Source organism: Mobula hypostoma, chromosome 8 (assembly GCF_963921235.1).
Source record: "Mobula hypostoma chromosome 8, sMobHyp1.1, whole genome shotgun sequence".
NCBI classification, from domain to species: domain Eukaryota; kingdom Metazoa; phylum Chordata; class Chondrichthyes; order Myliobatiformes; family Myliobatidae; genus Mobula; species Mobula hypostoma.
In genome coordinates, this window is record NC_086104.1 from 20,919,500 (window position 1) to 20,933,822 (window position 14,323).

The 14,323-nt window shown below is 41.5% G+C and overlaps 1 protein-coding gene across 5 annotated transcripts in view; it reads right to left on the reverse strand.

Annotated features, from left to right (window-relative positions):
* Positions 1-11,157, reverse strand: part of birc6 (baculoviral IAP repeat containing 6) — a 279,832-nt gene extending 268,675 nt beyond the window's left edge. For all 5 annotated transcript variants that reach the window (XM_063055540.1, XM_063055544.1, XM_063055543.1 and 2 more), the window contains exon 1: positions 10,930-11,157. In XM_063055540.1, the coding sequence (XP_062911610.1) occupies positions 10,930-11,125 (196 nt within the window). In that variant the 5' untranslated portion in view covers positions 11,126-11,157. The remainder of the gene's footprint in view (positions 1-10,929) is intronic.
* Positions 11,158-14,323: the final 3,166 nt, after the last annotated feature.

The window sequence follows — 14,323 nt, forward strand, 5'->3', positions numbered from 1 at the left end:
TTCATTTATTCTGTTATTTAAAGTACCATATCATTGAAGGCTCAAAGCCCTCACATCACTTTAATATCATATTTACTTCCATATTAAAATAGTTTTCTAAAGCTACAATCCCAGTCTGAAAGTGAAACTCAGTCTTAATACAACCTTCCAAAATATTGTAGAATGTTTACCTGAAAATTCCATTCAAAGCATGAACGCTCCAAGCAGCAGCTCAGCAACAGTAATACAGTGGATTAAGCCGCTGGTTAATCAGGGCAGCTGCTTATTTGGGACAAACAAACCAAGAAAATTGCCAAGGTTCCCTTCATTTATTTGGTATATTATGTTGCTTAACTGGGCCTTCTTAACTGTTGCCAAAAAATTTCTAACTCATGTCAGACCTGCAGACTTGCGTGGCTGATAGACACATCATTATGCTTAGAGCAAACAGTTTTTAATTAGCATCAATTGCAAATGTGAATTTAAAAAACAGTGATTTTTGCTAGTGATAGGATGACGAGAAATAAGCAGCAAGACAATTTAGGATTGTTTTGCTCACTGTGGTTTCAAGCATTCACGCCTGCAGATGACAGAAATGGCTAGGACTGAAAATGAAACTATTTCACTACTTCAAGTCAGGAACTATGAAGAATTTGAAGGTGTCAACAGTCATTTTGAACATTATAATAAAAATGAAGATTTGGAGGATGCAATCATCGAAAGCACTGCATGAAGGTAGTTCATTATCTGTACCAGGTGTCTGCACTAATATTGTTCATTTAGTCAGTCAAAAGAACATGACGATCTGGTCTGTCACATCCAACAATGACAGGGAAATTTGTGCAAGGGTTTTTTTTTTAAGTGGAAAAGCCGTTGCACTGGGGTAGTTCAACTCTCTTGATCCTGGAAGTCCATGTCCAGTGCTATGCCTAGACATCACCAACTGGGGTTCTCCTTGGCTGAAGTGGATAACTGTGCGTTCTTCTGTACCTTACTCTGCCCTTTGCTCTCCACAAAGTGTTGCAGTACCACCTTCTTGGCCATTAGATCTCACTGTTGATCTCATCTGACCAGTCTGCCAGAGGTGACCTCACGTCCCTAATTCACTGGGGTATGAGGCCTGCTGGCTACCCACACCTGATTTAGCCCAGCTGTCAAAGCAGTGTACCAGGGTGTGGCCGCTGTCACATGCCAACAGCTAGCTACTTGGAGCCACAGGTGAGAGCCGAGTGTCCTGTAGGGACCAAAGGTGAGTGAGCTGCCCTGAAATGGACAGGACAAGCCTCCCCACTCCAGGTGCTACCCTTCCCTGGATACCCTATACACGGCAGCGTTCACATGAATTCCTAAGTCAACTATTAGGAATCAATACACTGTTTTTTTAGTTCCGTATAGTATTGGTAGTGTTCTAATTAGTTGTGTTTCATTTTAGTACATAGTACATTACATAGTTAAACAGTAATATCTTTTTTATACACTTTAACTATTTCCATGAAACGTCCTAATTAGGATAGCCGCCTAATTGGGCCAAAATGTACTTGTCTTGATGTGTCCCAATCAACCAGAATCCACTGCATTTACAGACAAACAAATTCACTTTTCAAATACTTTTCTAATATTTAAGACTTACAAAAAGATTTTTTTTGCACCAACAGTCTGAAGTATATTTTAAGACAAAAACAGCAGCAATGAACAAGTTTATTTCAATTATCATTGTGATAAAGCACAGGTCTCATTTGCCTGCTCTTTCCAAACCAATCCATATTTTTTTCAGTTGCTGTCCAATTTGTCTTCCAAATTACATTTAGGTATATCTTCGTTAATAGACAATTGAAGTTTACAGGTTTAATCTGTTAAAATAATGTTGCTACCTTCTATTACTGTCTGATAATAACTGTCTATATTTTTATTAACATTTTATTAACAATCTACATTTCTTATTTTACACAATAGGTCAGGAAAAATCATTTTGTCAAGGTAGTTAATGTTGACCCTAAATATTAGCAACTTCTAGAATTTCCACCAACAAATGACGACCATCAGTGGAACCGTTACTCTGCAATTTATTTTTAACAGTATAATTAATAATTAAATGATCAATTCATTCAAAAATTTTTGCAGTAAATGATGAAAGTCATTTTTTTTAAAAAGCACACAGTTCATTGTGCTTGGTGTATCTTATAGTAAAGAATAAAGAACAAATCAACAATGCAACAAACCAATCTGCATCCATCACTGACTCAAAATCAAGTAATAAAAATAATGTAAATGTTGGAAACTGAGAACTCAAAGTACAAATCAAAAATTTCAGTTCGTACTCCTTCAAATTTTTGTATTATAAAATGTAGGATTCACAAGAAAATAGTAAAAAAAAAGCTTCTAAAAATATCACATGGCTCTCTGCACAAAAAAAACAAACTGCACAACCACCCATCTACCTTCAAACATTAACCATGATTTTTCTGATTCCAATATAAAACATCAGTATACACCTAATCATTTCAAGCAGCCCAAAATGACTGATGAAAAATGCTGTTCCAATAACAGCAGAAACAAATCCAAATTAAAAGACATAAACAAGTTTGAAAACTGAAAATACCAGCTTTAGAAAAATTACAAAAGGCACTTTTGAAACATAGGAGAAAAATGGGCCAAGTAATCATTTATTCATTTTAATTACTGATTTTTTTCAGAATTATGTATTTGTACACACTGTACAAATAAAGACAAGTCAAAGAACAAAAACAAAGCCAAAACTCAAAACAAAGTGAATATCACTGATGCTCCATAACCATCCAGTAGTTTGTCAAACTGACTGCAAAACATGTACAAGGAACAAAGCAAGATCATTGCAGTGAGAGAGTGGTTTTAGTCCAAGAAGAGAAGGCATTATAAAACCATGCTGGATATTTTTTTGGAGAGGGTGCTTGGTGGCAAGAAAAGATTGTAAAGTTATCACTTCTGATCACCGCTCATGTTCCAGCTAGGTACTACGGCTCAAATTCCCGCAAATTCTAAGCTAGCAAGATAAGGAAAGTTAAACAAGATCAAGTTAGTAAATAGAAAATGAACAAAATTAATCTAACAGTAAACCAATACAAAAAATGGAATTGGTATAGATGAATATTTGATCAAGGGCATCCAACATTCTAAATTTAACCCTTTTGCAAGTTGTTACTATTCATAACGAACACCATTCCCTCACTAAAATGTCCAGTATCTGGCACCATACACATTTGATTGCCACTATTTGAAATGGACAATGGGAAAATTAATGTGCCTCTGGAGTACTTCACAGATCCCCATAGATTTCACATCCTCAGTTTGGTAGCTTGATAACAGATCAGATTTTCAAGAATGCTGTACTTACATTATGGAAGCTATCACAACTACCAAAACTCAACTAGGGAGGTACAGGAATAGAAGAGCAACGTTTTCATTTTGAAACTATTCTCTCCACAAAAAGTTGGAAAATATACTTTCTTCGTGGATTAAGTCCAAATGCATCATAAAAACGCAATATTGGAACTTACTGAAAGGTAGCCATTCAACCACCTATTAAAGATTCAGGTGAAAATAAACATTCCTTTCAGCTATGGAATGCTGGTTCCAGTTAAATCACTTTAAATCCTTAGCAATGACTGGGAAACTGTCCAAATGGCATCAAACTTCTCAAGTATATTTCAACATTTATCAGCCATTTTTCTTGGGGGGTGGGGAAGAGAGCAATGATCTAATTAAAAATGTACATGGATAGGAAAAGTTTGGAGAGATGCGGCAATTGCAGGCAAATATGACTAGGTTAGATGGGGATCTTGGTTGGCATGGACCAGTTGGGCCAAAGGGCCAGTTTTCAAGCAGTATAACTCTATAAACAGAAAAGACTTCTTATGGGTAAAGTATTTAACAATATATCACTAACCCAAATTTACTCTCCCAGTCTCACCTGAAACTTTCGAAAGAATTTATCTCCAATCTGCATTAGGTACCTCTTCCTGTTGTGTTACCACATTCCATGTGTTAGTTTGGACAACAAAAGCTATTTCATTATTAAATCAGCCGGCTCCTCAGTAAATATCAATTTGTAAAATGCTTTCAAGCACCTGTATTTATACTTAGTAACCACATTTTTGGCCAGTGTGCAATCACCAAGAACTTGCAACAGATTCTCTCAGCAGTTATGAGAGAAAATTTAGTGTTCTTACATAAGCTTCTGTGGTATTCCATTTGTATAATAAAGGAAGCTTCCCAGTATTATAAAGACACACTTTCTCAGTCCACACACTGACTTGAAGGCAAGAAAACATTTCTGCCTTAATTTCGGAACACATTATACATTTGAATTGAAAGTAATCTTGCTCACGCATGCAATGTTTTATTGATCACAAGACTTTTAGCACAATTCTGCTTTGAATCTTTCACAAACAATCAAGATTTCTAGGTCACTGAGAAATACGCAGAATCATGGTCAGAGTTATGGTCACCGAGTTGCGGGTCAACATTCATTTTTATCATTGACCTGCCAATCAGAAATTAAAGACAGCATTAAGCTACGTAATGGAAAAGGAAGCTACTTGAACAATGCTGGCACTGACAAAAATTTGTTCTTTTTTTCCAGGAAAAATTGCTTATTTTGTAAGATTTGGTGTTAAAGGAACAGTACAGATTTCCCCAAATTCACCATTTTCAAATGTACACATCATTTTGTTTCTTCAGCTTTGCTCATTTTATTTGCCAAATCCATCGTGCATTCTGGGATTTCCAGCTTGGTTCTATCAAAATGAAACTGAAGCCTGTGATGCATTCAGTTCAGTTTCTGCAGCAATGTACAAAACCAACTTTGTTTCTGCTCTCACCCATTAACCGCTGCCAAGCTTGTGAGTAATCAAGTAAATTGCAGGCATGTTTCAGAATTTTAGCCCATAGCATTAAATGGAGACAAACTATGCAACATACAGTATATTTACAAATTTACCAAACTAAACTCTCAAAAGCAGTAAAAATTTTACCCCTTTCCTCAGAAACACTTAACATTCCCCTTACTGTTACATCCCATCCCAGAGAATTAAAGTACTTTGCTCTCCAATCAGAAGACCTCAATTATCTCCAACAAAAGATGATCAAAATCAATAAATGATATCCTTCCTATCCTCTGCAGCCTTATGATACCCTGAACCACTTCAAATGCTTCTTCGCTGTCATCTGGTTGAACAGGATTAGCCTGGCATAGTTTGTTTTCATGAACCCTATCAGAATAAGAAAAGTAAACTCCACTATCTTCTTGCGCTCACTAGAGTTTTTCTGGTATTCCTTCAACAGATCTGTCCTCATCAGTCTCCTCGTTCTGGCCCTATATATTGCAAATCATAAAAACAATGGTCCAGTTTCCACATCAAAAGTGACAATATTCTGCCATGCCTCATCACGATCTCCCTGTAGTAACACAAAACCATCAGACTGCTGGTTTAAAGTCTATAGGTTTAACAAAATATTCAAAACTAAGGACTTCATCCCTGCTTAAAACTATTCCCTAACCACAATTCCAATTGTTTTATGGGGGCTGAGCTGAAACTGATGATTTTTCTCAACCTTAATATCCTCCCTACAGACCACCACTGAACCAACATTATCATGTATTTCTGCCTCTGTTGACCCTCAAGTCCTGCCCTTGGATTCATAGTCATGGAAACAGGCCCTTCAGCCCAGCTGGTTCATGCTGACCAAGATGCCCCATCCAAACTACCCGGACTATAACTCTTTCCACCCTGTTATTTGTAAAAATGCCATCCCTTCTCTCAATTCCTCTGTCTCTGCAGAGGAAAGGATGAAGCTTTTCATTCCAGAACTAGGATGTCCTCCTCCTTCAAAGAAAGAGGCTTCCCTTCCTCCACCATCAACACTGCCCTTATCCGCATCTCTTCCATTTCGCACACACCCTCTAGCACCCCCACCAGGGATAGGGTTCCTCCTTGTCCTCACCCCACCAGCCCCCGCATCCAGCACAAAATTCTCCGCAATTTTTGCCATCTACTCATGTAGGCCAAGTGCTCCACCTGCATCTACACCTCCTCCCTCACTACCATTCAGGACACCCAACAGTCCTTTCAGGTGAGGCGACACTTCACTTGTGAGTCTGTTGCAGTCATCTACTGTATCTGGTGTTCCCGGTGTGGCCTCCTGTACATCAGTTAGACCCCACACAGATTGGGAGACCGTTTCATCTGCCAGAAAAAGCAAGATCTCCCAGTGAACACCCATTTCAATTCAACTTCTCATTCCCCTTCCGACATGTCAATCCATGGCCTCCTCTAATGTCGCTATGAGGCCATGCTCAGGTTGGAGGAGCAACACTTTATATACCATCTGGGTAGCCTCCAACTGTAGCATGAGCATTGATTTCTCAAACTTCTAGTAAAATCCCCTTCCTCTTTCACCATTCCCCATTCTCACCTTATCTCTTTACCTGCCCATCACCTCCCCCTTCTCTTTCTTCCATAGCCTTCTGTTCTGTCAGATTTCCATTCTCCAGATACGTATCTCTTTCACCAATCTACTTCCCAGCACTTTTCTTCACTCCTTCCCCCAACTTCCCAGTTTCACCGATCACCTTGTGTTTCTTCCTCCCCTCCCACCACCTTCTTACTGACTCATTTTTTTTCTTCAGTCCTAATGAAAGGTTTCAGCCTGAAACATCTACTGTACTCTTTTTCATAGATGCTGCCTGACCTACCAAGTTCCTCCAGCATTTTGTGTGTTGCCTAGTCCCATTTGCCAGCATGTTTCCCCATAATCTTTCAAACCTTTCCAATCCAAGTTATTATACCTGCCTCAACAGCCTCCTGACAGCTGATCCACATACATACCACCCAAATTATGTAAAGCAAAAAATTACTCAAGTTCCCTGTCATGTTAACCCTATGCTCTCTAGATCTTGATACTAAAACTCTGGGGAGAAAAAAAAAGACACCTCTATAAGATCTTAGCCTGTCCAATGTCTCCCTGTAACATCTCTGCACTCTTTCAAATTTAATAACATCTTTCCTATAGCAGGGTGACCAAAGTGACCAATACTCCAAGCAGAGCCTCACCCGCATCCTCTACAACCACATCATGACTTTTCATTGCCCTTCTTCACCACCTCGTCCACCTGTGACTCCACTTTCATGGGAATAAGTACTTGAACTCCAAAGTCCCTCTATTCTACAACACTCCACAGGGCACTTCTGTTCACTGTGAAAGTCGTACCAGCTCCTGAAATCATTCCACTGTTCAGATTTATGTCAAATCTATAACCAGCTGTCCAGAAAGATTAATCTGCTTCCCACACCCCCATAGAATCTATTTTTTAAAAATACTATTTTACAACTTTAAAATTTGCCGTTCTTTTGTTTAGAACACAGGTTATTAGATAATTTAGTATTGTTAAATTCCCAATAGTGGTTAGAATTTCTTCAGTTTTTATAGAATCATCTTGCTCAAAAAAGCTGTAGCAGCAGCGAAGCCAGATAAATATGGAGTTCAAGCTACTGAGATTGGGAAAGAAATGTTTATTTTTCTGAAAAATATTCCATTTTTACAATGTTGGAATGTCACTTATTCAATGTATATGAGCTACATCAAAACGTCTTACTATTAGCCTTACAAAGCAAGTCAATACTCCTAAATATTTAACAAAACACAAATACAAGTAAATCAGCTTATCGGTGTATACCAGGCCCCAACCTCAATGGCGTATTCCCATCAACCTGATTCCACTCTTATTTCCACAGAGCCCTACAAATTATTCCTTCTCACAAGCCCATCAACACTCTCCTGATTCTTTTGCCACTTACTACACCAAGGTATGATTTACAGTGTCTAATTCACATATAGCATGTTTTCAGAATGTGGAAGGAAACCAGGGCATCCAACAGAAATCTATAAGGTCACTGAGAGATTTTGTAAATGCCTCATAGCACACAAGGTCAGGATCAAATCCGCATCCCTGTGACTGAGGCAGAATTGCTAACTATGTACTCCCATGCTGTACAGTTGATTATTCACCTGAATTCAATTTTGTTTGAAAGCAACCTGGTCATATTAGCACGAAGTTGAATGTCATCTGCTGTACATACGCTTCAGTAAAATTTTGAATGTATAAATAAATACCTGTGCATGAAGTTTAATTCATTGCCTTTGCAGATCTTAGAGGGATGGCAATTTCATATAAATTGAACAATGAAAATTAGGCAGCGTTGTGGTTACTAACAATTAAAAGAATTGTACTTGCAGTCTTTCAGGACAAGTCAAATGAAATATGTTTGAAGCCTTGCAAAGTAAGCACAGACAATAATGACCTGATAATGTTGAGATCCTGAGGTGTCTTGACAGGACAGATGTAGAGAGAATGTTTTCTCTTAGGAAGCAACGTAGAACTCAGAAGTCGTTATTTAAGACAAGGGGTCACTCGATTGAAACAAAGAGTCACACACTTATGAAGTACTTTCTTCCCCCTCTCTCAAAAGGATCAAAAGTCGCTGGGACCATTTTACTCAAAGAACAGAGGATGCAGAGTCTTTGTATATGTTTCAGGTAGAGGTACCTTAATAGGCAAGGGCAAGGTTATAGGAAGTGGGCGGGAATACAGAATTGAGGTTACAATGAGTCATGATTTTATTGAAAGGCAGTGCAGGCCCAAAGGGAAACTTGCCCTTCTAATGCTCCTAACTATAATGCTCAAATGCACAGTGAATACCAAATGTAGATCAGAACACTGGAAGTCAATTTCCCAGTGGAACCAGGTATGGCTCCAGTTTAAAATTTCCTTTATAAAACAGAACCTTTAATACCACAGTACTCCCTCAGCACAGCAATGAGATCACAGTAGATTTCTTTATCAAAGTCACTCAAAAGAGATTTGAACTTGTGCAATGTTTGACTCTACATACTACCACAGACCGACAATAGTGGATTACTTCTTTAGCAATGCACACACAAGGAAATCTGCAGATGCTGGAATTTCAAACAACACACGTAAAAGTTGTTGGTGAACACAGCAGGCCAGGCAGCATCTCTAGGAAGAGGTACAGTCGACGTTTCGGGCCGAGACCCTTCGTCAGGACTAACTGACCTGAAACGTCGACTGTACCTCTTCCTAGAGATGCTGCCTGGCCTGCTGCATTCACCAACAACTTTTATGTGTGTTATTCTTTAGCATTTATCTGATACAAAAACTGCATTAACTTCCACATTATAGAGAAAAAATAAGACTTTAAACCTGTTTCTTAATTTGATTCCATATTTTGTTATTTACAAGAGACAAATTTGCTTAAAACCAAATTCAAAATTATATTGAACAAAATATAAAGCCAACATTTAATATTTCAAAACCCATCAAATAATAATTTGCTTCATATAGGTTGCCATAAAATTTATGAAGCACAAAACAGAAAAAAAATTGATAACAAAAGAACCAAAGTACACTCTGGAACAGTTCATAATGAAGAGCTAGTAAAAGGGCAGCAAATTTCTATTATCCGGGACGCATGTTTCTAACGTTCTCATGCAACCAGTATCATGAAAATGAGCTCAAATGGGAATTGTATTTCCAGTGTTATGTGAAATAATTGCAAAAACATCAGTTAATATATTTTCATTTATGCACAAGGGCAGGGCAGTTTTAAGCTGATTAGCAACAACATTCTACTGGACAATTTGGCACTTCATGTAATAGTGAGTACATTCATTAAGCTTTCTATTGTTAATATCCAGACTTAAAATATAGAAAAACCATATAAAACTTTGTTCATTAAAAAAAGCAATGAGATGACACATAGCTCAGCAACATATTTAAATGTTTATACACAAAATATTTAAGTGAGCAACTGGCAACCCCCATTCCCTATATCAGATGGTTGAGTGTATAATGTACTACCAAAGCTTATACTACAAGCACTTCATTTAGGTGTACATTTATAGCACACCTCTCAGATTCAGTAAACATAAATATAATGCTCATTTGTAAACTGAACCTTGTAAATGATATATTTAATATACCCTAAAAGACAGTTTTGCATTTTACTAATTTTTAACATTACTGTATACTTTAAATATGATAATGCCAGGAAAACAAATTTATCATTGTGCTTCACACCTTACAGTGCATACATAGACGATATAAATAATATAGTAGCATTGCATTAGCATTAACTAAGCAAGCATAGTATTTATAAATGATGAATGACCCTAATACTATGCCCACTCTATAAGCGAGGCGCATCACTAGACACACAGATGTTTTCAGGAAGATTAAAAATTTCGGAAATGTGAACACATTTAACTTTCAGAATATCTATACTATTTAGGACATTTGCAATCATGTGGACATTCATAAGTTCTGTACATTTTATTAAACGTATTAACACAGAGAGCCCCGAAGACTGAAGCCTGTGTTTTCAGCACATTTGAAGGACCAAGATTCCGGTCTCAATAGAACAGGAAGAGAGGCGGCGGTTCCTTGAGTACGAAGAGCCCATGAACAGTGATCAAGGGCCGGGTATACAATCGGTGACACCTATCCACCCATCCCCGCCCCGTGCACTTCTTGCCCCCAGGCCCAGTGTCGCCGGTACACACCCCGTCGTCACTCGGTTGTGTTCGGGCCTTCATCATCAATTCTACCGATGGGATAAAGAACCAGTCGTAACACCACCCGAGTCTCCTATTCTCCTACTCCCCCACTTTCTCCAATCCCACCCCACTCCACCCCGGCTCAGCTGTCACAGGCCGGGGATCTTTTCGACGGTCCCTTCCTGCCACATTGCCGCATCCTCCTTCCTAGACCATCCCAGGCCCCCGGGAGAGGACGCAAACAGCAGCTCTGGCCGCGTAGGGTCGGAAAGCCGGGCCAGGCGCGCCGGCTCCGACCCTTGCGTCAACCCGCTGGGCTCGTCGCGGCCCGCACTGACTCACCGTTTAACCGGGACACCTGCAGCACGGCGCCCGAGGTGCCGTCGATGACTTTGACGGTGGAGCGGCTGGTGACGGCCAGGATCGCGTTGAGGGACGGATGGTAGGCCAGGCTGCGCAGCCCTTCCTCGCAGCTCAAGCAGCCGTCGCGGGTAACGAGCCACTCGGGCTCGGAGTCGGCCGCTGCCGCAGCCGCCATATTGGAAGCTGCTCTCAAACAGGAAGAGCCGGCCCGCCGCCAACTTTAACCCCGGCAGCGCTCGTCACAAGAGCCTGGCAACCGGACAGGAAACGGCGCGTCACGTCACGGGGTGGGCGGGGAACCCAGGCGATGGGGCATTATTTCGGGTGGCGAGGTTGGGTGTGGGTGTGGGTGTGGGTGACGGTGACCGGAGGAATGGCCGGCAGCTGGGGAGCTGACCACGTTTGGGGGTGGAGGGGGAACCGAGGACCCGGGGACGAAATGGGGAAGTGGCAACCACTTCCCCCAGCGTCTATGACACTCAGTGTCGTGCGTACTGCGGGGAATCCCAGACCAAAGCTCGGCAGTCGTGGTGGTGGAGGGGGAGTTCACCTATCGTCAGGGCGAAGTGACGGAAACATCAGGCATCAAAGGGATCAGGAAAGACATCCCATAATGTGGGCGATCCCTCTCCACCCCGTCCCGTCACCTCGTGGAGGGGGGAGGACAATGGTGATGAGGAGGAGAGAGATCATCATGGATTGAGTGGGTGATGAGGAAGGAGCGTCAGTGACAATGCGTTAGTGATAAGAGCGAGGTCAAACTGAGGGACTTGATAAAGCTGAAGAGGGGAAGAATGAGACTGGGAAGGGCACATTGAGATGAGGGCATTGGGAAGAGGGAGATGTGTATCAGAATCTTCGAGGGAAGAGTGAGTGAGAGCAATTTACAGTGAGCAGGTAACGACGTACTTGCACATCTTTGGGTTGCAGAAGGAAACCGGAGGAAGCGGGTGAGATCACAGGGAGAATACAAAATCCACACAGACAGCGTAGCGGCACGTTGAGACCGCTGCTATTGTGCTCTCCTTAGCTTGGTAGATGGAGAATGAGGTGTTTTGTAGATGTTAAGACAAATTTTCAGCTAATGTGGAATACAAAGGAGGAAGTGTCGAAATGCTAGACGATGAACACAGATGCAGTCAGACGTAGTAAGGATGAGAGTTGGAGAGGGGCAAGCAAATGAAAGAGGGCAGAGAGAAACTCTCTAGAAGAATGGGAAAATAAAAGGACAAAAACTAAACGAGTATATTGGAACACTGAAGCGTTTACCCCCAAGTAATTGCGCTACCAGGCACACCACTGCATATTAAATCTGACTATCCATAAAGGAAATTGCTTGATTATATATATATCACTGGAAAGAAATAGAAGTGAAAATAAGACAGTTTGTTAAGGAGTAGAAGGATATGCAATATTTTAAAAATCTACCTGAGGGTAGATTCTGCCTCCAGCTTCCACCCTGCCCTCAAATTTACCTTGTTCATTTCCCTCCCCTTTCTTGATCTCTCTGTCTCTATCTCTGGAGACAGTCTATCCACTTACAATCTTTTATAAACCCACTGATTCTCACAGCTACCTGGACTATACCTCTACCCACCCTGTATCTTGTAAAAATCTATCCCCCTTCTCTCAGCTCCTGGGTCTCCGTTGCATCTGCTCTCAGGATGAGGCTTTTCATTTCAGAACTAATGTGTCCTCCTCCTTCAAAGGAAGGGGCTCTCCTTCCTCCAACATCAAGGCTGCTCTCAAATACATCTCTTACATTTCACGCACATTTGCCCCTACTCCATTCTCCTGCCACCCCACCTGGTATAGGGTTCCTCTTGTTCTCACCGACCACCCCACCAGCCTCTGCATCTAGCACATAATTCTCCAAAACTTCCACCATCACCAATAGGATCCCACGCCTTCCCTCCTCCCACCTCCTGCTTTCCGCAGGGATCACTCCCCATGCAACTCCCTTGTCCATTCGTCCCTCCCCATGGATCTCCCTCCTGGTACTTCCCCTTGCAAGTGGAACATGTGTCACACCTCCAAACAGTGCTTCCAGATGAGGTGACATTTCACCTGTGAGTCTGTGGAGGTCATCTACTGTATCCGGTGCTCCGGATGTGGCAAGCACCTAAGCTCTGTCTACAGAAAAGGCAGGATCTCCCAGCAGCCACCTATCTCGGGTCTACTTGCCGTTCCCATTCCGACACATCAGTCCACAGCCTCCTCTACTGCCACAATGAGTCCACACTCAGGTTGGAGGAACAACTTTTTATATTTCTTCTAGGTAGCCTCCAATCTGATGGCATGAACATCGATTTCAGAAAATTTCCTGTAGTTGCCCTCCCTTCAACATTTCCCATTCCCATTTCCTCTCTCCCTTTATCAACTTAACCTGCCCCCTCTGGTGCTCCTTCCCCTTCCCCTTCTTCCATGGTCTTCTACCCATTCCTATCAGAGTCCCCCTTCTCCAGCCCTTTACCCCTTCCACCAATCAATTTCCCAGCTCTTTACTTCACCCATCCCCATCTCCCGGTTACATCTATCACCTACCACCTTGTACTATTTCCTCCCCTCCTCCCCCTCCCCCACCTTCTTGCTCTGACGTCTCATCTTTTTCTCCAATCCTGATGAAGGGTCTCAGCCCGAACAGTTGACAGTTTATTCTTTTGCATAGATGCTGCCTGGCCTGTGAGTTCCTCCAGCATTTTGTGTGTGCTGCTCGAACTTCCAACATCTGCAGATCCTCTCGTGTTTGTACTAGCTGAAGGTGTCACAGTTTAAAGGAATTGGGGAGTAACGATGAGCCCCTCCATTGGTCAGAGTTGACCATGGATATTGTGTTCCATCTCTCTATATGAGATGTAAGCCAGGGCGGTTCAGCATGGAGAGCAAGCTTTTGCCCATGGAGCAAGCTCCCGCTCTCCATGCAACTGATGAATCAAAAGGAACGGCAGAGACCAATATGGTTTGGCACCAGCCGCATCACAGGAGTCGCCAGTCAGCATTGAACTCAATGTAGGACTGCCATAGGGACTCCAGCTCCAGATTTTTCCTCAGGGTTTACTCCCGAAGCCTTCCCCATGGGTGGGTATGGCCGCAAAGCAGTAGATGTTTAAGATCAGAGTTTTCCTTCTCCTAGATGAACTGCTAACCATCCAGCCGAAGAGGAGAAAATGGAATCAAAAGAAACAGAAGCAAAATTGAATGAGGTATCAGGCTTCAGTTAATAATGATCCAGCTTTTGATCAGTCCCTTAGTATGTTCTTCTGTGCTGTAATTTTAATAAAAAGGGTTGAAATACAACTGGGACCTTCAGAGGTGCATAAGCAAATGACAGATAAAAGGTGAGAAATTACAAATATCCCGGAAAAAAATCCAG